The sequence below is a fragment of the Sapajus apella genome, unplaced genomic scaffold, assembly GCF_009761245.1.
Source record: "Sapajus apella isolate SASKATOON/1434 unplaced genomic scaffold, GSC_monkey_1.0 scaffold86, whole genome shotgun sequence".
Classification (NCBI taxonomy): Eukaryota; Metazoa; Chordata; class Mammalia; order Primates; family Cebidae; genus Sapajus; species Sapajus apella.
This window is the reverse complement of record NW_022437026.1, coordinates 2,356,449-2,382,804: the sequence shown is the minus strand read 5'-3', so window position 1 is coordinate 2,382,804 and position 26,356 is coordinate 2,356,449. Positions and strand designations below refer to the sequence as shown.

Below are 26,356 nucleotides of genomic sequence, written 5' to 3'. Positions count from 1 at the left end.
CTCTTCCCTTTGTATCCAAGATATGGCACTCTAAGCTTTTCCTCCTAGCTTACTGGTTCCTTTTCTTCCCAACTCCTCAGGAGTGTCCCAGGTATCACTCCTTTGTGATACTTCTCTTCTCCACCTATACTCATTCCCTTGGTATTTACCATTCAACATCATGCACATAGTGATAACTCCCAAATGTTTACATCCTACTGAAAGCCATAGTTGTATGTACTTTGCTTTATTGGTTTATTGGCATATTGAATTACCTGCCCCACTATTAACACATCTACAAGTGACCTCCTGGCCTTCCCCTCTAAACTTGCTTCACTCATCCTGCCTTCATTCACGATACGCATCCAGCCAGTTGTTCAAGCCAAAAACATAGGAGTCTCTTTTTTTCTTACACCTACATCCAACTCATCAGGAAATCCTGCTCTTCCTATTTTCAAAATATATCCTGAAACTTACCACCTCGACCGTCACACTGCTTTAAGTAACCATTACCTTTTGCCTGGATTACACTAACAGTCTCCCAAATCTATCTCGCCATTCACAATAGAGCATCTAGAGTGATCTTTTTAAAACAGATGTCAAAACATGCTTGCAATTTTCAAAACACTCTTTTCATTCACAGTAAAGTCAAAGCCCTTATGCTGACCTAGAAGGCTCTAAATGATTCAGCCCTGTTACCTCTCTGGCCTCATCTCTTATACTTCTCTCTCTCATCCAGTCCGATTCAGCCAGACTCGCCTCTTAGCTTTCCCTCAACAGGTCAGTCACCCTCTTAAGGCCTTTGCACTCACTGCTCCCTCTGACAGGCTCTGTCCTTCCTTTAACTGTTAAAGTCTGTTCAAAAGTCAAAAACTCAAGCAGGCTCATCCTGATTTTAAATTACAATTTGACTCTACTATACACTCCCAATATCCCTAACCAAGGTCTACTTTTTTCTTGGCATTCCTAACTATTAATTAGCATATTCTTTATTTATGTTTACTGTTTGTCTCTCCCATCCCAGGGATTTTTCTTGTTATTTGATGTATATCAGACACCCAGAACGATACATAGCACAATGACAGTACTCAAATATTTGTCAAATGAATGAAGAAAGTAATTTTTAAATAACTATATAATTCATATGTAAAAAGTGTTATAAAGAAAATATCCATAATACTGTAAGAGAGTAATTAGAATATGCTGACCTAGTCCTGGGATCTTGTAAAGGTTCCTGAGAAACAGCTGAGAGCCAAAGGATGAACAGGAGTTAGAGTGGGCAAAATGGAATCACAAAAACGGAGGGGAAAGATGATCTCACAGGTATGTTTTCGGCCAATTAAAATGCAGAAAATGACATGTGGGAGTTGAGAATCTGAAATTGCCCTGCACGCTACCCATACTCCACTGGAAAGTCTTTGGGAACTCCAAGGTGTTCAAATGCCCACCTTGAAGACTGCTGGTCCACACCTGCTATCTCTCCTTCCTCCTCTCCCATTCATTCTTTTTAATTGTAAAAATATTTTAGACATATAAGATCCCTTTACTCATAAAAGCAGCCTAATCTGATTTCTTTCTCTACTCCTCCATTGAAACAACTCATCAAGACCACCAACAAATTCTAAGTTACCAAAACTAGTGAACACATTTCTGTCCTCATCTTCCTGGAAGAATGCTTCTCAGAGGCATTCAAAACAATGACCCAATCCCTCCTAGATACATGTTTTGTCTTGACTATTACGACCCCACACTCTCCTGTTTTTACTTCTCTCTTTCCAATTGCACTTTCTCTGTTTCCTTCACAGGTTCTTCCTTCTAAATTAGACCTCCAGGTCTAAATTAGACCAGTGACCAGGTGATCAGTTCTAACCTTTTTCTCTTTTCCATCTAAACTCACTAATCTACTATGCGGTTTAAAATACAATGGAAATGCTGACAAATTTCTAGGCCTGCCCTCTGCTCTGATTTCAGGACTCATGCGTGCAACTGCGCATTTGGCATCGCTATTTAGATATCTAATAGGCAACTCACACATATTTTATCCAAAAAAAATTCTTGACTTCCTCTTCAACCTCATCCCTCATCTGATGACTGATGAGAGATGGGTCTTCTCTTTCTCATTAAGTGGTACTGCCATTCCAGTGGCTCAAGCCAAACCAGGCTCTCCTTTTATTCCTTCTGATTTTCATTTCCCATAACCAAGTCAACAGCAGATCCTAATTGTTCCAGTGCAAAAGTATTTATTGAGTCTAACCATTTCACCCCATTTCCAGTCTAGTTTGCAACAGCCTCTAGTTAGCTTCCTTCCACCTCCTTGGTCTATTTTTTTTTTTTTTTTTTTTTTTAGATGGAGTCTCACTCTGTCACCAAGTTGGAGTACAGTGGCACAACCTTGGCTCACTGCAACCTCCAACTCCCTAGTTCAAGGGATTCTCCTGCCTCAGCCTTCCGAGTAGCTGGGATTACAGGCACACGCCACCATACCCAACTAATTTTTTTATATTTTTAGTAGAGGCAGGGTTTCACCATGTTGGCCAAAATGGTCTCAATCTTCTGACCTCCTGAGCTGCCCACCTCGGCCTCCCAAAGTGGTGGATTACAGGCGTGAGCCACCATGCCCGGAGTCTATTTTTAAGACAGCACCAAGGTGGTCTTCATAAAACAGCCAAAAATCATGACATTAATCTGCTTTAAATCTGTCAATAAATTTACCATTATGCTTCTCACTTTCACCGTAATGTGAGTAACAGATATAAGACTGGCCCTCCTGTCATAAACTATCATAAAATTAAACAAAATGCATGAAATAACAGTTTTCAGACATTGGACAACAAGCAGTATAGAACTATGGTCCTTGAGAGAAAAAAAAAAAGGTGATGGCCCAGATATGTCTAGTATGTGATAGAGAGGGCGGAAGCCCAAACAAAGAACGGTAGTCTTGCAAAGCTCCAAAGACAGATTAATGGGTAAGGTTCCCATTAATCTGTGAAAAATTGCAGAGCAAAATAACAGAGGGCTGGGCTCCATGGCTCCCATCTGTAATCTCAACACTTTGGGAGGCCAAGGCAGCAGATCACTTGAGGCCAGGAGTTCGAGACCAGCCTGGCCAACATGGCAAAACCCTGTGTCTATCAAAAATACAAGAATTAGCTAAGCATAGTTGGGGGCACCTGTAATCCCGGCTACTCAGGAGGCTGGGGAAGGAGAATCGCTTGAACCTGTGGGGCAGAGGCTGCAGTGAGCCGTGAAAGCACCACTGCACTCCAGCCTGGGCAATGGAGTAACATTCCATCTCAAAATAAATAAAATAAAAACAAAACAACACAGAGAAGGAAGCTCACCAGAAAAGCAGCAGTGTCTAACCTGGCAAGGGTCCCCTTGAGTCTTCGGCCAAATACTAAGCTGTGCATGTATAAGGCTAGCCTCCACAAGGTGAGATAAAGAGCTACTGGGGAAAGAGCAACTATCAGGGAGCCATGAGTTGAGCAACCTGAACTCCCATAGGGCTGGGAAAAATTCACGTTCCAAATAGTGGGGAAAACAGAGTAGACACTTAGGAGTGGAGCTAATTCAGCCCTAGAGGAAAGGCTATTCTAAACCAGCCCTAACAGAGTTTAAAAGCAAGTCTTGAAAGGATTACATTAATCCACAAGTAAATTAACTCTTGCAAGACAAAACAACCCTTCATTAAAGAAGATGGCAAAATCCAGATACTCAGTAACCTTGTGTCCATAATGTCCATTATACAACAAATTCTATACATACAAAGTAGGAAAATATGACCTATAACCAGGAGACAAGTCGTTCCACTGAAATAAACATGGATATTACAAAGACGATGGAATTACTATTCCAGCTTATAAACTAAGAAATGGTTGAACTACATGAGAAAAAAAAAAAAAAAAGCAAGAATTAAGGGCAAATCTGTAATTAAGAGATTTAAAGCTTATTTTTGAAAAACAGACAAAGCAAAGCCTCAATTCTTAGGGATGATATCCAGGAATTACATTAATTTAACATGTAATACAATATAACAATACTATAATGTTAAGGATTAGATGTGATAAATATAATGAAAGTAAAGGCATGATAACTATAAAATCCATAATACTGGTTTTTTTAGAGGGAAGAAAGAATTCTGACTGGGATGTTTCACATATAGGGCTTCTGAGTGGCTGTTAAAGTTCTACTTTTAGACCTAGGTAGTGGTTACGAGGGTGCTTATTTTATAATTTACTTAACTATACACCTGTTTTATTCTATTTTCTACATATATTCTATATTGTATCAAAAAACAGTTTTTAAAATCTCCTAAAATTATTTTTCTTCCATTCTAACACCTAAGGCATTAATTAGTTTAGGCCATAATCTCTCACCTGCCTTAAAACGACAAACTCATCAGTTGCCTTCCCAGCCTACGGTTTGTCCACATTGAATCTGTTCTCCACACTACAAGGTGACCAACTGGGCACACAGTATTTAATAACACAGTAGATATTTAATACTATTTGTTCACTAAATGAGTATCAAACTTTAAATTGTCTGAGTAAAAATAAAAGGAACTCTGCTAATTGTAAACAATCTTCACCTATTTGACAAAACTTTATAACCTATACAACATTTTTTATTGGTATTTCTATATCTACTTTAAAACATTAAAACTGCCCCCCACCCCCACTTTTTTTTTTGGAGACAGATTCTCACCCTGTCACCTGGGCTGGACTACAATGGCACGATCTCCACTTACTGCAAACTCCACCTCGCAGGTTCACCCGCGATTCTCCGGCCTCTGTCTCCTGAGTACCTGGGATTACAGGTGCACACCACTACACCAGGCTAATTTATTGTATTTTCAGTTGAGACGGGGTTTCACTATGCTGGCCAAACTGGTCTCGAGTTCCTGACCTCGTGATCCGCCCGCCTCGGCATCCCAAAGTGCTGGGATTACAGGCATGAACCACCTCACCCAACCAAAACTGCATTTTTTAAAAAATACCATACAATTTAGACTTTCAACTTATTTCATCTGACTTCTCCTCTTTAGCACTATCTAATTCCAAATCGGTAATTCCAAAATGATTCACTTTAAGGTGAAACTATTATAATTTCATTTTTAAGCCCTAGCAAGCACACGAGCAAAATATAAAGAAAACAGAAATCCATCTGAATAAAAAGTCCTGACTAGGTGCGGTGGCTCACGCCTGTAATCCAAACACTTGGGGAAGCCGAGGCAGGCAGATCACTTGAGCTCAGTAGTTTGAGACCAGCCTGGGCAACATGGTAAAACCCCATCATTATGAAAAATCCAAAAATTTAGCTGGGTGTGGTGGTGCTCACGTATAGTACCAGCTACTTGGGGGATGTGGCAGGAGGATTACTTGAGCCTGGGAGGTTGAGGCTGCAGCGAGCCAAGATCATGCCACTGCATTCCAGCCTAGGTGACAAAGTGAGACCCTGTCTCGGGGGAAAAAAAAAAAAATCCTTCTCTGCATACAATAAATAATTGGGATGTATTTTAAACCATTCATAAGCATAAAGCTTTTCTACAAAGACATTGTAAAACCCACTGCTCAAAACAAAATCCCATTCAGAAACCTGCATCTTATAGTTCACTATGAACACATCTTCCAGTCAGTGAGCTAGTAAGCTCCCTTTTCCTACCAAGCCCATCAAGCCTATGCTCCTGCACTGTCAATGAAGAGAGAAGACTGAAAACAGAAGTACTATTCAAAGAAGTCTAAGAAGTAGAATATGCTATTTGTTCACTTTATTTCACTCCTTTTGGGCTCAAAATTTTCATTCAAAAAAATTAGAGGTAGAATTATCTGTATCTTGCTATACTTTTTTTGTCTTATTCCATTTAATGTTACTATATTATACTTTCAACTGTGGTAGACAATAGGAAATATGTTCATTTTCTCCCATTAATTAAGAATAATGACTAATGTATAGTTAGAAAATAAACAAGTTAGATATATATTGTTTTGGAAATGGAGTTGCTCTGTCACCCGGATTGGAGTGCAGTGGCACGATCTTGGTTCACTGAAACCTCCACCTCCTGGGTTCAAGCGATTCTCCTGAATTAGCCTCCCAAGTAGCTGGGACCACAGGCATGGGCTACCATGCCTAGCTAATTTTTATATTTTAGTAGAAAAGGGGTTTCAGCATGTTGGCCAGGCTGATATTGAACTCCTGACCTCAAGTGATCTTCCCACTTCAGCTTCCCAAAGTGCTGGGATTATAGGTATGAGCCACTGTACCCGAGAAACAAAATTTAATAATTCTCCTTTTGTTCCTTTGTAAAAGTAAGTCAATTTTCACTTACACACCTGAAAGAAAGAAGCATTTGTAACTAAAGAGCAAAACTTACATCTGAAAAATTTTTTTTAGGTTTCAAATTTTAGCCCTCAGCACCCTTGGTTCAAGGGTAGAAGCTTCACATTGTTCGTGAAGTCCCTTCACAGATTCAGTCCTCCACACAAGTTCTGAATTTACCATACTCACAACACAGAGGAAACAGAAATAAAGAAGAAGAGAAGGTAAATGGCAAGAATCCTTACCACTTTTTCGTATCTTAACTCGCCCAGTGTCACACACCATTGTACGTGAACCCGTTACCATCTCTGGTAATAGCACTGAGAAAATGTTATTTTGTCAAAATCATTTGATGAGAGATCCAAGATGGCTGATCACTAGCAGCTCAGGATTGTAGCTCCCACTGAAAGAGCAGAGAACGAGAGGACGCCACATTTTTAGATCAATTTTTGTTGCTCACGCACCAGGAGATTCCCAGAGGAGGAGCCCCACGTGTCGCCAGCGCGACTCTTGAAGCCGGTGAGGCGGTTTTGCCGCTGCCTTGGAGCGGCGGTTCTTGGTGCAGAGTCAGAAAAGCACCATCAAGCTTAACGCTGCCTTTTTGGCCGGAGCAGTGGGTTGCTCAGATTCTAGTGCCGGGAATCAACAAGTTGGACGTCCATTCAGAAACCCAACTATAAAGACGGTAATTATAAAGACCACAGATGGATAAATTTATAACGAAGGGAAGAAACCAGCCTAAGAAGGCTGAGAATACCCAAACTCAGAACGCCTCTCCCTCTACAGGGGATTACAGTTCCTCATCAGCAACAGAACAAGGCCTGATGGAGAAAGACTGTGTTCCATTAGCAGAAGCAGGCTTTAAAAAGTGGATGATAAGAAACTTCTGGGAATTAAAAGAACTTGTTCTAACCCAATGCAAAGAAACGAAGAACTTTGAAAAAAGGTTTGACGAAATGTTAAAAATAACACACAATTTAGAGAGGAATATAAGTGAATTAATGGAGCTGAAAAATACAACACGAGAACTTCGCGAACTATGCACAAGCTTTAACAGCCGAATTGATCAAGCAGAAGAAAAGATATCAGAGGTCGAAGACCAACTTCATGAAATAAAACAAAAAGACAAGATTAGAGAAAAAAGGATAAAAAAGAACGAGCAAAGTCTCCAAGAAATATGGGACTATGTGAAAAGACCTAATCTGCGTTTGATAGGTGTACCTGAATGTGACGAAGAGAATCAATCCAAGCTGGAAAATACGCTTCAGGATATTATTCAGGAAAACTTTCCCAACCTAGCAAGGCAGGACAACATTCAACTCCAGGTAATACAGAGAACACCACAAAGATATTCCTCAAGAAGACCAACCTCAAGGCACATAATCGCCAGATTCACCAGGCTTGAAATGAAAGAGAAAATACTGAGGGCAGCCAGAGAGAAAGGTCAGGTTACCCATAAAGGGAAGCCCATCAGACTCACAGCAGATCTCTCAGCAGAAACCCTACAAGACAGAAGAGAGTGGGGGGCCAATATTCAACATCCTTAAAGAAAAGAACTTTCAACCCAGAATTTTACATCCAGCCTAACTAAGCTTCATAAGCGAAGGAAAAATAAAATCTTTTGTGAACAAGCAAGCACTCAGAGATTTCATCACCACCAGGCCTGCTTTACAAGAGCTTCTGAAAGAACCACTACAAATAGAAAGGAACAACCAGTATCAGCCTTTCTAAAAAATGCCAAAAAATAAAGAACATCAACATAGTTAAGAAATTGCATCAACTAATGGGCAAAACAGCCAGCTAACATTAAATGACAGTATCAAACTCACATATATTGTTATTAATTCTAAATTTAAATCGACTAACTCCCCCAATCCAAAGACACAGACAGGCAAAAAAAGCCAAGACCCATTGGTATGCTACATACAGATCCATCTCACATGCAAGGATACACAAAGACTCAAAACAAAGGGATGGAGAAAAATTTACCAACCTAATGGAGAGCAAAAATAAATAAGTAGAAAGCAAGAGCTGCAATTTTTGCTGATAAAATAGACTTCAAAGCAACAAAGATCAAAAGAAGCAAAGAAGGATATTATATAAAGATAAAAGGATCAATGTAACAAGAAGAGCTAAAGATCCTAAATATATATGCACCCAATACAGAAATACCCAGATATATAAGACTTATAAAGAGACTTGGACTCCCACACAATAACAGTGGGAGACTTACAGATCAATGAGACAGAAAGCTAACATCGATATTCAGGACTTGAACTCAGATCCGGAACAAGTAGACTTAATTAACATTCATAGAACTCTCCACTTTAAATACACAAAATATACACTCTTATCAGTACTACATCACACATATTTACAGGTTTAAATGAAATATTGGTTGGCTGGCTGCTTGTTAATTATTTTCTTCCCTCATTTTTTTTTTATGTCTCTATTATTAAGCACAATTACAGGCATACCCATTTTTAGACTGCATTCTAGCCCGGGCAATAAAACAACACCCCTGTTCTCTCTCCCTCTTCCTCTTTCTTCCTTTCCTTTATTCTTTTTTTTTTCCTTTTTTTTTTTTCTTTTTCTTTGTCTCTTTCTTCCTCTAAAAAAAAAAAAAAAATCATTTGAAATGGAGGACAAATGATGTAATTTTTAAAAAAGGAGAGGAGGGGCCAGGCACAGTGGCTCACATCTGTAATCCTAGCACTTTGGGAAGCCAAGGCCAGCAGATCACTTGAGATCAGGAGTTCAAAACTAGCTTGGCCAACAGAGTAAAACCCCATCTCTACTAAAAATACAAAAATTAGCCAGGAGTGGTGGCGCATGTCTATAATCCCAGCTACTTGGGAGGCTGAGGCAGGAGAATTGCTTGAACCCAGGAGGCAGAGGTTGCAGTGAGCTGAGATCACACCACTGCACTCCAGCCTGGGCAATACAGTGAAACTGTCTCAAAAAAAAAAGGAGAGGAGGAATAAATAAGGCATGCAATTGTTCTCATTTTCCAAAATCGCTACAAAAGATAAACTAAGAATTTCTTTTTCTTTTTTGGCTGGGTGTAGTGGCTCATGCCTATAATCCCAGCACTTTGGGAGGCCGAGGCAGGAGGATCACTTGAGGTCAGGAGTTTGAGACCAGCCTGACCAACAGGGTGAAACTTCGTCTCTACTAAAAATATAAAAATTAGCCAGGTGTGGTGGCAGGCACCTGTAGTCCCAACTACTCAGGATGCTGAGGCAGGAGAATCGCTTCAACCAGGGAGCTGGAGGATGCAGTGAGCCAAGATTGCACCACTGCATTCCAGCCTGGGTGACAGAGACTCTATCTCAAAAAAAAAAAAAAAAAAAAAAAAAAAAAGAAAAGAAAATTTTCTTTTTAAATTCCGCCTATTTATTGTCTATTTTTTTCTATATATATGTTTTTTTTTTTTCTCCAATCTCCTCTGCTTATACCTTCCAACTACCAATAATACTGACAAGCGGTCCTCAGATATGCTAGTTAGATTCAGAAATCCCTAGCCTAGAACATACTCAAATATTCGCACTTTTAATTTCAAAGATTTTTGCAAACCTAACATGATAGCAGTTGTACTAATACAGTTTGTTGATTAAAATAGAGATAAAAAACTAGTAGACTGCAATAATGTGTTAAAACAGAGTTGCATTTTATTAATCACAATAGCATCTACCAGTATTTAAATAGGTAGGAGCACATACTGAAATCTATATTATTTAGTTGGCCTATAGACAATGTTTGGTATGCATAGCAGACTGAAAACCAAAGTTGGGGCCTCAAGTGTTGGTGTTTAACAGAATCACCCTGTCAAGCTGCCAGCACTAACCAAGTCTTGTCTGTATTTCAGCATTTGTCCAATAGATGTCCCCACTCTTCTATCAAAGGAAAGCTACAGCAAAACAATACAAAATCTAAGAATAAGCAGTCACACAACAATGTGATCTGAGTACAAACAGAAAATACAATGCTTAATTGAAATCTTATTTTTTATCTTTCAGCTTTTTTCAGGGGAGAATTATTTACCTGCTATCTACAAAATCATGTTCATAAAGAAAATATAAGCAAGACAGCAAGACTCTGTCTCAAAAAAAAAAAAAAGTAAAATAACAAATGTGACTATTAATAGCTACAAATGCCATTTTAATACTACCTTATTTCATCAAACCTAAGATGCCACTGATTATAAGACATACTATTGTACATGCTGAAAAGAAATAGGGGAAATGCCTCCAAATAAATCATGGCACAAAACTTTATCATTTGGGGGTTTGTGTGTTTGTTTTTTTGTTTTTGAGGCAGAGTGTCACTCTGTTGCCCAGGCTGGTGTGCAGTGGTGCAATCCCCACTCACCGCAACCTCTGCCTTCCAGGTTCAAGTGAATCTCCTGCCTCAGCCTCCCAAGCAGCTGGGATTATAGGCATGCTACCACACCCAGCTAATGTTTGTATTTTTAGTAGAGAAAGAGTTTTGCCCTATTGCCTAGGCTGGTCTCAAGCTCCTGGCCTCAGGTGATACCCCTGCCTTGGCCTCCCAAAATGCTGGGATAACAGGAATGAGCCAATGCACCCGGCCTAGAATTTTTACTTAATACTGATTGTAAGAGTTAGTTTTTTAAAACTTATTTAAACAGAGTTTAATCATATATCATCATAAACTGTTTTCATAACTTTCTCCATACCCAGTAATTTCCTTTCAATGCTGATTCACAGAATATTCACATAGACACACTGAACAACAAAGTTAACATGGGAAATACCAACAATGCTCATATCTCAGCTGAGATGACGACAAAATGAATGGCCATGGTTATTATATCTGTGAATACACGGGCAAATAAATATACCAGGACTGCTGCTTTGCTGATAGAGACTGTTACAATGAAACCAAGTGTTAAGACTTAACTCAATTTCATTGTTAAAATAGGGAAAGCTGGGACCTTTAGAATTGATTAGATGCCAATTTTTTAAAAGATGGACAATAATTCAATGAATAATGAAATTTTTGGATACCCTAACACTGCTAGCCCATAATTCTTTCTGCTTCTGGATATGCTAGTGATATTCTGTACATCTCCAGCAGTCATTTCAAGTCCCTATTCCCTAACCTAGATTACAGCAGTTAAATTACTCCCTTGTTCATTCTTGTCTCTCCTTCCTCCATTTATTCTCAGCACAACCAGAGTACATTTTTAAAGCTAAATCAGATTGTGTCACTCCCTTGATTAAAGAGTGGAATGGTTTTCCCTCCCATTTTGAATAAAATTGTTGCATTATCTGCAAGGACCATAAAGGCAGGTACTTTTCCTCAAAGACAGCATGGATTTTGTTTTGTTTGCTGCTGTATCCTTAGTGCTGTGCACATGGCTGATTTCAATAAACATGTGATGAGTGAATGTGACTCTGGCTACCTCTCCAACTTCGCATCTCATTAAGTCTTCCCCTTATACAGTATATTCTTGCCCTTCAGCCTCCCTCCTGTTTCCTCAAAACTCCTTCCTATGAGGCCTTTGAAACTATTAGTGCTTCTTCATGAAATGATTTTACTCAAATGCTCAGCAAAGCTGGCTTCTCTTCAGAGCTCCACTGAAAGGGCACCTCCTAAAGGACACTTACCCTATTACAAAATCCCCTTCCCAACATAATTAACACTCCACCCAGAAAATCTTACTGAACAGTGCTAATGCCCAGTATTCCACCTTTGCAAGAGAAAAAAAGAAACAGAAATAATGAAGGAATGTATAAATAATAAAAATGGGGCTGGGCATAGTAGCTCACGTTGGTAATCCCAGCATTCTGGGAGGCAGAAGCAGGCAGATCACCTGAGGTCAATAGTTTGAGACCAGCCTGGCCAACATGGTGAAACCCTGTCTCTACTAAAAATACAAAAGTTAGCCAGCACGCACCTGTAAGTCCCAGCTACTTGGGAAGCAGAGGCAGGAGAATCGCTTAAACCCGGGAGCCGGAGGTTGCAGTGATCCAAGATCACACCACCGCACTCCAGCCTGGGACAGAGCAAAACTCTGTCTCGAAAAATAATAATAATAATAATAATAAAATGGGCCAGGCATGGGCGTACTGCCTGTAATCCCACTACTTTGGGAAGCCAAGGCGGGAGGATTGCTTGAGGCCAGGAGTTCAAGACCAGCCTAGGAAACAGAGAGAGAGTGTGTCTCTACAAAAAAAAATTTTTTTTTTTAATTAACAACACATGGTGGCAGCATGCACCTGTAGACCTAGCTACAGGGAGGCTAAGGCAGAAGGCTCACTTAATTCCAGGAGTTCAAGGCTACAGTGAGCCATGATCGTGCCACTGCACTCCAGCCTGGGTGACAGAGTGAGACCCTATCTCTAAAAATAAAAATTTTAAATTAAAAAAAAAAAATGACTGGAAGCATACACATAACAAAAGTTAACGGTTATCACTAGGTAACAATACCTTGGATTATAAGTTTTTATTAATCTATTTCCTAATTTTACAATAGATTTCCAGTGTAATAAAATCATGTTTTTAAAAAACAATGATGTTCTACTTCAAAAATAAAAAATGGCCCCCATTGTAAATAAATATTTCAGACTTTTGACAAAAGGAAAAATTATAGAACAACCTACAAACTTAAAAGTATTTTTTCAATTATTATTTTGCTGCTTTGGGAATATGCTATTTTTTTAACCTCCTTCTTCACATTTCATTTAAAAGAAATTATTCAGACTCATACTAACACAAACTGGGGTTTTATTTTCCCCTGCCCAAATGTGAAAATTATCTGAAGTCTGACCATATATAGAAAAATTATGGCTTTTAATTTTTTTAATTCAATATAAGATGATTTCTTCCTTTATGTCTTCTTAAAATACTACTTTTCTAATATTTAGAAAAGTAGAAAATTATCACTAGTCACCCAGGTCAGCTAAAAATAAGTAACACCATGTCTCTACATCACTCTCTCCAGCAATGCCTCCATGGCAGCCAATGCTTTTTATCACGTATCTTTTACAGCAAGGCAACAGTTTCCATGGAAACCACAGGGCAAATATCCATTATTGCTGCCAAGGACTTTTATAAGCAAACATAAGCTGAGATGACTGCTTACTCTCTTTTATTAATATTTTTAAATTGAGCAATAGTTAGCTACTCTGATTCTGGTTTTGTTGTGTTTGTTGTCTCTGTGAACAAATCTAGAAATGAGTGAAAAATCAAGAAAATTCTGCACCCCTCTAAGCAACAAACAAACTCTCGAAATCAGGGGAGCAGGAGAGAAAAGACCCAGAAAGTCACTAAGCCTGCATACATACCAGACAATGTCATCCCATACAACAGAGCAAATCAGAATAGAAATCAGTGACGCACTTAAATACAAAAGATGAAATTCTCTTCCAAAAGCACAGCAGACTGCGTACATTAATCGGGGCCAAGATGCTGATTAATCAGGGGAAAAAAAGACAAATCATAAAACTAAAAAAGTAGACACATACCTCTCTCAACATATTGTTCTCTTTTTCCTTCTGCTCTAAAAGGCTTTCTAGGTGGTGAACGTGCATCTCTGCCTCTGCCAGTCGTCTTGTTCTCTCATGGTCTTCCTCAGTAGCCTTGGCAGAAAGTCCTTTGCTCTGCAACATCTCCAGAAGCTTCTTGATGGATTCATCCCTAGCATTTAGGGTCTGCTTTTGAGTCTCAATACGCAGCTCCATTTCCTCCAATGTCTTTCGAAGAAGAAATAGCTCTTTGGCCTGCCGCTCATGCTCAGCATGAAGCCTCTGAAAGTTCTCCTCCGTCAGCTCTGCTACACAAGGTTCGCCAGTCCTACTGCTACTATCTTGCTGAAACAGCTGATTCAGGTCCCTCTGGATCCGCAATTCATCCTGGAGAGCCTGGATCGTCATCTGCATATGCTAGAACCAAGACAAAAAGAAAACCCCAAATCAGCTTTCTTCCTCAAGTAGCAAATCAGAGCAGACTTTGCAGGAATCAAAAATAGCTATAAGAAATCTGCATCTAGCAAATTAGGATTCACCTTATTCTGTTTTACAGGTCCTTAAAAAATGATTGAGATAACAGGCAAAATGTCAGTAATTTAACTTGGGTTTATTCCCAACAGGAAGCAAAACAGTATGGCACTCCTCACTTTGCATAAACGATAATAAAAAACACTGTTCAAAATTAATAGAAGGTATTACACAGAAACTAAGGTTGAGTGAATGCAGGAAATGGAAAATCTACAGGAATATGAATTCATTCATTCATTCATTTTTCTTCAAAAAATACAAAGGGTGGCCAGGCATGGGGGCTCACACCAGTAATTCCAGCACTTTCAGGGGCCGAGGCAGGTGGATCACCTGAGGCCAGGAGTTCGAGACCAGCCTGGCCAACATGATAAAACCCCATTTCTACTAAAAATACAAAAATTGGCTGGGCACTGTCACTCATACCTGTAATCCTAGCACTTTGGGAGGCCAAGGCAAGCAGATCATGAGGTCAGGAGTTTGAGATCAGCCTGGCTAACATGGTGAAACCCCGTCTCTACTAAAAATATAAAAATTAGTCAGGCATGGTAGCGCACACCTGTAATCCCAACTACTCCGGAGGCTGAGGCAGAAGAATTGCTTGAACCTGGGAGGCGGAGTTTGCAGTGAGCCAAGATCAGGCCACTGCACTCCAGCCTGGGTGACAAAGCAAGACTCTATCTCAAAAAGAAAAAATAAAGCATAGCAAAACACAAAATGACTTTTAAGTATTATAAACATTAAATAATAAATATTAACATTTAACAAGTGGTTTGTATATGCCAGATTGTGCCACACATTTTTATGTTATTCAATCTTCATGACAACACATGATGACCTTTATCATTTTATTGTAGTAAAAACCCTTAATATGACATCTACTCTCCTAACAACTTTTAAGTGTACAACACATTATCGTTGACTACAGGTACAATGTTGTACATCAAATCTCTAGAGCTTATTCATCTTTACCAAAAGTTTATGCCCGTTGATTAGTAACTCTCTATTTCCCCCCATCCCCGGCAACTACCATTACACTTTTTGATTCTGTGAATTTAACTATTTTAGATACCCAACACATGTACTATTACTTAATTTTATAGATAAGGGCACTAGGCTGAGAGAGATTTAAGCACTTGCCCAAGATCACACAGTAAGTTATAGAGCTGGCATTCAAAGCAATCCTTGCAGCCCACTGAAACTAGAACCAAGACAAAAAGAAAACTCCAAATCAGCTTTCCTCCTGTAGTAGCAAAAACAGAGCAGACTGAGGAAATCAAAACTAGTAATACCCAAAGATGATAATACAGCAAAGGTTTTTTTAGTTAGAATACGCAAAGCTTTTTATACAGGGGACAATAACAACATGGTGACTAATTAAAGGTGTTAATGCAGATAAACTACTAAAAATGTTTGAGAGGGCATATCTTTAGCTTGTATGCCTAAAGAAGTTATATGAACCTTTATTTAGATAAGTAAATTCCAGCACATTATACAATGAATTCCAAAAGGCTGTTACATCAAGAAACTTATCTTTAGGAATGAAGAAGCAACAATAAAAGATCATTCCTTGTATTCAAGGCCTAGGAGTATACCACACTGGGAAGAACACTAAACTGGGATGAAAAAACATGAGTTTTGGTTCTGGCTCTCACACTGACTAGTTATGACATTTAGACATGTCACCATCTTTCTGGGTTTCAGGTTCCTCATACTTTAAACGAGGGTATAAATACATGCATTATCCACTTAAAAAATCTTTTTTTTAAAACAAGGTACCTGCTGTATTAGTTTGTTTTCACACTGCTGATAAAGACATACCCAAAACTGGAAACAAAAAGAGGTTTAATTGAACGTACAGTTCCACATGGCTGGGGAAGCCTCAGAATCATGGTGTGAGGCAAAAGGCACTTCTTACATGGCAGCAGCAAGAGAAAATAAGGAAGAAGCAAAAGCAGAAACCCCTGATAAACCCATCAGATCTCATAACACTTATTCACTATCCCAAGAATAGCATGGAAAAGACCAGCCCCTATGATTCAACTACCTCCCCCTGGGTCCCTCCTACAACATGTGGGAATTCTGGGAGATACACTTCAAGTTGAGATTTGATTAGGGACATAGCCAAACCATTATCACCTGCCAATGTTTTTCAGCCTTAAAAAGAAAAAAATTCTTATACATGCTACAACATGGATGAACCTTAAAGACATTGTGCTAAGGGAAGTAAGTCAATCACAAAAAGACAAACACTGTACATATCCATTTACATGAGGTATTAGGGCAGTCAAATTGATAAAGAAGGAAATAGAACAGTGGTTGCCAGGACGTAGGAGGAGGAGGAGGAAATGGGGAGTTACTGTTTAACGGATATAGAGTTTCAATCTGTCAAGATGAAAAAGAGTTCTGGAGAAAGATGGTGGTGATTTCGCAACAACATGAATATACTACTAAACTGCACACTTGAAAATGGTTAAGACAATAAATTTTATGTTATACGTATTTTGCCATAATAAAAAATTAGAGAGAACATGTCTTTCATAGAATTCCACTTATGGATATTTTCTCATTTTTCACTATTTCACTAGATGCACCTTCATATATGTATCTTTATACATGAACCCGCATTTTTCTTGAGAAAAAAATTCTCAAAGAAGGAATTGCTGGATCACAAAGTATGCACAATTGTAATTTTGATACATATTACAAGTTATTTCTATATGTATCTTTGTATATATCTACTTTTGTGACTCCTCTCTTCTTGTTCTTTGCCCATTTTGCCATTGAACATTTTTTTCCTAATCCATTTTAAGAGTTCTTCATATCAGGAAAATAATCTTTCACCTGCTGTGTATGTTACAAATATTTTTCCAAATCTGTTATTTTTAACATTTTTATGATGACTTTTAATAAATATTTTGTTTTTTATTATAAAGATAATGACATTTTCCTTTACTATTTCTGGTTTGGGTATTACGCTTTTAGCAAGCAGTGAACTTTCAATTCTGGTAGTCTTCAAACTCTTGAAAAGCACTGCTATTTCTTCAAAGAATAAACTTACACACAAAAAAAAAAAATCATGGACCAGGTACAGTTGCAGCACTTTGGACCATCCTGGCCAACATGGTGAAACCCCATCTCTACTAAAATACAAAAAATGTGTGTGGTGGTACATGCCTGTAGTCCCAGCTACTCAGGAGACTGAAGCTGGGGAATCGCTTGAAACCAGGAGACATATATTGCTGTGGGCCGAGATATCGCACCACTGCACTCTAGCCTGGTGAAAGAGCAAGACTCCATCACAACGAAAAAAGTATCAGGTATTTAAATTTACAAATATAAATTTTAAAATGCATTTCATTACCAGCATCATCTTTTAAAGACTAACAGCTGCTAGAGTTCAAAAGACCTTCAATAAAAAGATGCATCAAAATGCTAATTCTCTGAAGCCTAGATTCTTTCCCCTGGAAGTCAAAAAAATCCTAACACTCCTGAGTGAATATATCCCAAAAGGAAATACCAGAAGTTAAATTCAACAGGGGAGGTGCTTTCTCGGTATGACTGTTCCTTCTTTTTTGAACATTCATCATCAATTCACTCAAGTCAGGAGAAATATGGCTAGAGCTAATAGTTTCACAAACGCTTTGGCACATATGGCTAAATGTAGCATGGCAATTACTATTTTGGTAAAGAAAGAAAACTACTAATGTGTTTGGTTCTTCAGCTCTGCTTGCACCCATTTTACTATAGTATAAAAATAAAACAATGCTCTGACTGGTAGCCTAGAATCTACACAGCAGTTTTCCCCACTGAAATATAAACCAACATTTCCTCTTTTGGCTACAATCAGGCTAGCTTTATTTTATAAAAATTCCTGCCAACTCCTTCAGAAGAAAAAAAGCAGACTACAAGCCAGCCTACTCTTTCTCCAGCATATTCACACAGAGGATAAAATGGGCATATTCACACATCACAGACATCTATAATGATCAAACAAAAACAGATACATTGAGTTTAAGGAAACATCTAAGTTGTAAGATGTTACTAGAATGTCTATTTGGGAAGTCTGTTTCCAACACACTGCAAATTTTATAGCAACACCCACTAGTCTACTTCTCACTCTAACACTCAGCTTGATTTTAAAGGGCTGGGCAAGTATTTGCCTAAAATTTACTCCAGGGACTGTACTATTATTACACCAAGCAATATCTCAATGAAATGGTAGGATATTGTGAACAACAGCAATGAAAATTCTTAACTATCTGACAGGGACTATGACTTTTATTACAATAATGTATCTGCAAAAACAATGACAGATCACAATTACTATTCTTATATTTTAGATAAATATCAGAAGCTCCTCTGAGGCAGAACTTCCAACAAATAAACTATCATTAGTTTCTTAGAACAAGAGTACACTTTGATCCCATTTATTCTCATTCCTAAAATAACTGAACTATGTAGTCTAGAGATATTTTTAGTGAAAAAAAATTATAGATACATAAAATGGTCATGATTACATATAATATATCACAGAAAACTCAATATACTGTTTATCAAGAAGATCAGAGTCAGAGAAAACTCCAGTATTGCACCCTATTATAAATGTTAAATCAAAAACAATTTTTTTCTGAAACATAAATACATGTATGCAAAAGAGTTTTAAATAATTCTTAAGTCAACCAAGTCAAGCTTCCAGTCTCCTTGGGCTATCTGATGTTCTCTGTGCTGCCCAGGGCTGTATGTATATCCATAAAATAGCACTTACCAACTGATCCGCAATTTAATTCTTTGTATTTATCATCAATAAACTTTCTAGGACTTAGGACTGTTATCTTTTTACCCTGGGCACAGCACAGTAATTGACTACCATAAGTACTCAATAAATTTCTGATGAATAACTGACAAAAATTTAATGTTGAGAAATTATGTTGAAAGTAAATGGCTACTGTATACTAGTCGCAATTCAAGTATCTGGGAAGTTATTATACCTCTTCCTTTAAAAAAAAAAAAAAAAAGCAGTGAATTACTCTTATTCTTAAAAAAAAAATCATGCCTGTAATCCCAGCAATTTGGGAGACTGAGGCAGGCAGATTATAAGGTCAAGAGTTCAAGACGAGCCTCACCAACACGGTGAAAACCTGTCTCTACTAAAAATACAAAAATTAGCCGGGCATGGTGGCACATGCCTGTAATCCCAGCTACTCAGAAGGCTGAGGCAGAGGAATCGATGAACCCTGGGAGAAGGAGGCTGTAGCAAGCTGAGATCACACCACTGCACTCCAGCCTGGAGGACAGTCTCAAAAAAGAAAAACAAAAAAAATCAGTTCTACTCCAAACAATACAAATAATTCTCCTTAAATCCAAACTGACCAAAATACAAAACATAATCCTAATAAAAATGTTAATTGTATACTCTAGGTTTATTCAGTATTTGACCTGAAGCAAAAAGAAGCATTTTCAGATAATTAACAGCAAGAATTTGTCATAGTTCTAATACCATAAAAAGCACACCAAAAGTACAGCATGAAGTTCTTATCCAAAAATAAAGCTCACAAATGGGTAAAACCTAAGAGTTATAACCCATTACAAATTTTAAATTAACTACAATATTCAAGAAAGACAAAAGGAACACAGATAAAGCATTACGAGCTTAACTCATAAAACTTTAATATATCTCTATGAAAACAAAGTACAGTTCACCCTTGCACCACACAGGTTTGAACTTTGAGGGTCTGCTTACACATGGATTTTCTTCTGCCTCTGACATCCCTGAGACAGCAGTATCAACCCCTTTTCTTCTTCTTCCTCCTCAGCCTACTCAAAGTGAAAATGATGAAGATGAAGATCTTCATGATGGTGCACTTCTACTTAATGAATAGTAAATGTATTTTCTCTTCCTTGTGATTTTCTTTTTCTTTTTTTCGCTTCCGAGACAGAGTCTTGCTCAGTCACCCAGAGCCAGAGTGCAGTGGCATCATCAGCTCACTGCAACCTCCTTATAGGCATGAGCCACCCCGCCCAGCCAATTTTCTTAATAACATTTTCTTTTCTCTAACTTACTTTAAGAATGTAGTATACACATAAAATACGGGCCAGGCATAGTGGCTCACACTTGTAATCCCAGCACTTTAGAAGGCTGAGGCGGGCAGATCACCTGAGGTCAGGAATTCAAGACCAGCCTGACCAACATGGAGAAACCCCGTGTCTACTAAAAACACAAAATTAGCCAGGTGTGGTGGCACATGCCTGTAATCCCAGCTACTCGGGAGGCTGAGGCAGGAGGAAGGCTTAAACCCAAGAGGAGGAGGTTGCGGTGAGCCGAGATTGCACCATTGCACCCCAGCCAGGGCAACAAGACCAAAACTCCATCTCAAAAAAAAAAAAAAAATACATGTCAACATACAACATACAAAATACGTATTAATCAACAATGTTATCATATCAGTAAGGCTTCTGGTCAACAGTAGGCTAATAGTTAAATTTGGGGGGAGTCAAAACTTATACACAGATATAACCCCCACTTAGTGCAAAAGTCAACTGAATTCTAATTTCCATTATTTTAAAAAAGGAAACTAGGTAACTAATTTAATGAGTCAGTCTGAACCGCAGAGAATGAGACAGGGAAGAGCCTCCAAGGTAATTCGTTACATGATTGTTAGTTCAGTATTCTTTGAGTTAATGACAGATTTATTTTCTGTACAGCAAAGCACACTGAATGCCCTCAAATATTTAACCAAATCAAAGTTTTCAGACTAATCTAAATGCTAGCAGGAGACTCACCAAAATCCAAGAAAGACCCACACTGGAACTCAAATGGATGGATTAAACTGTTTAACATTCTCAACCATTATCTGGAGCTAACTAACCAAAATTATTCTCCTCTAAAAAAAAAGATGTCAGAGTCAGAAAAATGAACAAGCAATTACACTAGAATTCTAACAACTCCTCTCTGCCTCTGAATCCAGGAAAAAATAAGATTATCTTTTTACTCTGAGAATGCTGTACATAAATCTAAGTAGCAAGATATTCTTGAGGAACAACAAAATTTGGACAACAGGTTTATTTCAGCAATAGACATAATCCATCTTTATGCTACCACAACCCAGAACAGAAGTTAAAGAATAAATGAAAATGTGGTCGGGCGCAGTGGCTCATGCCTGCAATCCCAGCACTTTGGGAGGCTGAGGTGGGTGGACCACTTGGGGTCGGGAGTTTGAGACCAGCTTGACGAACATAATGAAACTCCATCTCTAAAACTACAAAAATTAGCCGGACATGGTGGCTGGTGCCAATAATCCCAACTACTCAGGAAGCTGAGGCAGGAGAATCATTTGTACCCAGGAGTTGGAGAATGCCAAGATCATGCCACTGCACTCTAGCCTGGGTGACAGAGCAAAACTCTGTCTCAAAAAATAAATAAATACATACACTATCAAAATGGGGAAGTCCTACTGTCATAAATGCATGTATGATGGTGGCTCTGTTACATTACAATGGAGCTAAAATTCCTATCACATTGTCATAGCCATCATAATGTTGTAACACAATGTATTACCCATGTGTTTGTAATAATGTTAGTATAAATAAATCTACTGCGTTGCCAGCCATATAAAAGTGTGGTACATACAATTATATACAATTATATAATACTTGATCATGATAATAAATGACTATGTTGCAGGTTTTTGTTGTTAGTTGTTTTTATTTCCAGATCCTTTCTGTTCTTTATTTTTTTTGAGACACAGTCTCGCTCTGTTGCCCAGGCTGGAATGAAGGGTATGATGTCAGCTCACTGCAACCTCCGCCTTCTAGGTTCAAGTAATTCTCGTGCCTCAGCCTCCCAAGTAGCTGGGATTACAGACAGGCATAAGCGACCACGCCCAGCTAATTTTTGTATTTTTAGTAGAGATGGAGTTTCACCATGTTGACCAGGCTGACCTGACCAACAAACTCCTGACCTCAGGTGATCCACTGCCTCGGTGCTGGAGTAAAGGTGTGAGACACCCCACCTGTTAGACAGTAGCATTTTATTGTTCTTACATCTTATGTATATTTTTCACACATTGCTGAAATATTTTTTTAAAGAATTTATTGGCTAGGTGCAGTGGCTCACGCCTATAATCCCAGCACTTTGGGAGGTGGATGCATGCAGATCACCTAAGGTCAGGAATTAGACACCAGCACAGACAACATGGCAAAATCTCTACTAAAAATACAAAATATAGCCAGGCATGGTGGTGCATGCCTGTAATTCCAGCTACTAGGGAAGCTGAGGCACGAGAATTGCTTGAACCCAGGAGACGGAGGTTGCAGTGAGCTAAGATTGCACCACTCACTGCACTCCAGCGTGGGTGACAGAGCGAGACTCTGTCTCAAAAATAAAAACAAAAATAAAAACAGAAAGGAACTGGAAATAAAAACAACTAACAACCAAAATGGTAAAACTTGCATAGAGAAGACCATAAATTTTTCTTGGAAGCAAAAAATCATGGTATAAACATTTGTACACAAACCCTTAATATTTTCCATAGCAATCATCAAGTTAGATATGTCTAAGACTCTTTTGCACATGCATTTGTAAAGACATTAGGTAGATAAAAAGCTCAAGAAAATTAATGAAGAAAATTCTTATAACAGACAAACAGAGAGCCAAATCATGAGTGGACTCCCATTCACAATTGCTACAAAGAGAATAAAATATCTACAAATACAACTTACAAGAGATGTGAAGGACCTCTTCAAGGAGAACTACAAACCACTTCTCTGCTCAAGGAAATGAGAGAACACAAACAGATAGAAAAATATTCCATGCTTATTGTTAGGAAGAACCAATATTCTGAAAACAGTCATACTGCCCAAAGTAATTTATAGATTCAACACTGTCCCCATCAAGCTACCATTGACTTTCTTCACAGAATTGGAAAAAAAACACCTTAAACTTCATATGGTACCAAAAGAGAGCCCACACAGCCAAGACAATCCTAAGCAAAAAGAACAAAGCTAGAGATATCGCTACCTGACTTCAAACTATACTACAAAGCTACAGTAATCAAACCAGCATGGTACTGGTATCAAAACAGAGATATAGACCAAGGGAATAGAACAGAGGCCTCAGAATTAATGCCACACATGTACAACCATCTGATCTTTGACAAACCTGACAAAAACAAGCAGTGGGGAAAGGATTCCCTATTCAATAAATAGTGTTGGGAAAACTGGCTAGCCATATGCAGAAAGCTGAAGCTGGATCCCTTCCTTACACCTTATACAAAAATTAACTCCAGATGTATTAGAGATTTAAACGTAAGACTCAACACCACAAAAACCCTAGAAGAAAACCTAGGCAACACCATTCAGGACATAGGCATAGGCAAGGACTTCATGACTAAACACCAAAAGCAACAGCAACAAAAGCCAAAGTAGACGGGATCTAATTAAACTTAACAGTTTCTGCAGAGCAAAAGAAACCATTGGTAAAGTGAATTGGCAACCAACAGAATGAGAAAAAAATTCTGCAATCTACCCATCTGACAAAGGGCTAATAACCAGAATCTACAAAGAACTAACACATTTACAAGAAAAAAACAACCCCATCAAAAAGTGGGCAAAGGATATGAACAGACACTTCTCAAAAGAAGACATTTATGCCGCCAACAAACATATGAAAAAAAGCTCATCATCGCTGGTCATTAGAGAAATGCAAATCAAAACCACATTGAGATACCAACTCATGCCAGTTAGAATGATGATCATTAAAAAATCAGGAGACAACAGATGCTGGAGAGGATGTGGAAAAATAGGAACGCTTTTACACTGTTGGTGGTATTGTAAATTAGTGCAACCATTGTGGAAAACAGTGTGGCCATTCCTCAAGGACCTAGAAATAAAAATACCATTTGACCTACCAATCCCATTACTGGGTATATGCCCAAAGGATTATAAAACCTTCAATTATAAAGACACATGCACACGTATCTTTATTGCAGCACCATTTACAATAGTAAAGACTTGGAACCAACCCAAATGCCCATCAATGATAGAATGGACAAAAAAAATGTGGCACATATACACCATGGAATATTATGCAGCCACAAAAACGGAAGAGTTAATGTCCTTTGCAGGGACATGGATAAATCTGGAAACGATCATTCATTCTCAGCAAACTGATACAAGAACGGAAAACTAAACACTGCATGTTCTCACTCATAAGTGGGTATTGAACAATGAGAACACATGGACACAGGGAGGAAAACATCACACACCAGGGCCTGTCAGGGGGTGGGGTGAGGGTTGGGAGGTATAGCAGGGGGTGGGGGGATTGAGGAGGGCTAACATTAGAAGAAGTACCTAATGTAGATGACAGGGGGTGCAGGCGATAGATGCAACAAACTACCATGGCACGTGTATACCTATGTAACACACCTGCATGTTCTGCACATGTACCCCAGAACTTCAAGTATAAAAAAAATTTTTTTTGAAAAATTAATGCAGAGAAAGGCAATCAATTTAGGTATTAAACAGTGCAAAATATTACTTCATGTTTTAGCAGCAGTGTTAAGAGCAGATTAAGAATATCACATAAAATCTTCACGTCATATTTAAAATGAAAATAAATTTGCTTTCCTGGTTGTCTGCCAATTCTATCACACAAACCCCAATAAATACATTTACTACCATTATTTCCAGACAGACATTTAATTCCTGCATCTATACTGCAGAGGTTTTACACACCAAGTTTTACCTGCAATTCAAATGCTTACGTCTATGATCACAAAACCTTTCACGTCACTTCAGTAATACTTTTTTTCTTTCTTGTTTTTTTGTTTTTGTTGTTGGTTGTTTTTTTTTTTTTTTTTTTTTTTTGAGAAAGAGTCTCACTCTGTTGGCCAGGCTGGAGTGCAGTGGCTCGATCTCAACTCACTGCAACCTCCACCTTCCAGCTTCAAGTGATTCTCCTACCTCAGCCTCCTGAGTAGCTGGGATTACAGGTGCCCACCATCAAACCCAGCTAATTTTTGTATTTTTAGTAGAGACGGAGTTTCACCATGATAGCCAGGCTGGTCTCAAACTCCTGACCTCAGGTGATCCACTAGCTTCAGCCTCCCAAAGTGCTGGGATTGCAGGCGTGAGCCACTGTGCCCCGTCTCAGATTTACTTTTAAGGGAAAGATATTTATAGCTATGTTCAGAAGTACTAATGATAAAATTTTACATTTACAAATTAGACTTCAAAATTTTTAATTTCTGCTTATCAAGAGACCATTATATCATATAGAAACAGTAATGAGGAAAAATTTTAAAAAGAAAGAGACCACTATAAAAATAAAATTGGCTTGCTACATATAATTGCCAAAGGACTTGAATCCAGAATATATACACAACTTCTACAACTCAGTAATAATAGTAATAATAAACCAACTTTTTAAAAGTGGGTAAAAGACAGATACTTCAAAAAGGAAAATACATTCCCGGGGAAGATGAACATTCTTCTAAGGACAATAGCAATTGAACTAACCAAGAAGCAAGTGAAAAAGCGACTCGTATCTTTAGTAATTGGGGAAATGCAAATCAAAATCACTATAAGTACCACTACACATTCACCAGAATGGCTAAAATTTACACAACTAACAATACCAAATGTTGGCAAGGATGTGAAACAGCCAGAACCAACACTGAAAATTGATCGGGTAGGTTCTCATAAAGTTAAGTAAGCACCTACCCTAGGACCCAGGAATTCTACCCTTAGGTATTACCCCAAGAGACATGAAAACATGTACCCATTAACAAAACCATTTAAAAATGTTTATGGCCGTTTCATCCATAAGAGCCAAAAACTGGAAACAACACAAATGTCCATCAATAGAAAATCAGATAAACTGATGGTACCATATTCATACAATAGAGTATTACTCAGATTTAAAACAGTAACTAGGGGTAGGGATACATGCAACAAAATGGTTCAATGTAAAAAACAACATGCTGAACAAAAAGAGCCAGACACAACAGGGTACAGACTGTATGATTCCATTTAAATAAAGT

At 38.3% G+C, this 26,356-nt stretch overlaps 1 protein-coding gene across 16 annotated transcripts in view; it reads right to left on the bottom strand.

The window, feature by feature from the left end:
* ERC1 (ELKS/RAB6-interacting/CAST family member 1) overlaps positions 1–26,356 on the bottom strand; it is a 542,093-nt gene that overhangs the window by 432,206 nt on the left and 83,531 nt on the right. For all 16 annotated transcript variants that reach the window (XM_032254227.1, XM_032254224.1, XM_032254230.1 and 13 more), the window contains one exon: positions 13,788–14,204. In XM_032254227.1, coding sequence (XP_032110118.1) covers positions 13,788–14,204 — 417 coding nt within the window. The remainder of the gene's footprint in view (positions 1–13,787; positions 14,205–26,356) is intronic.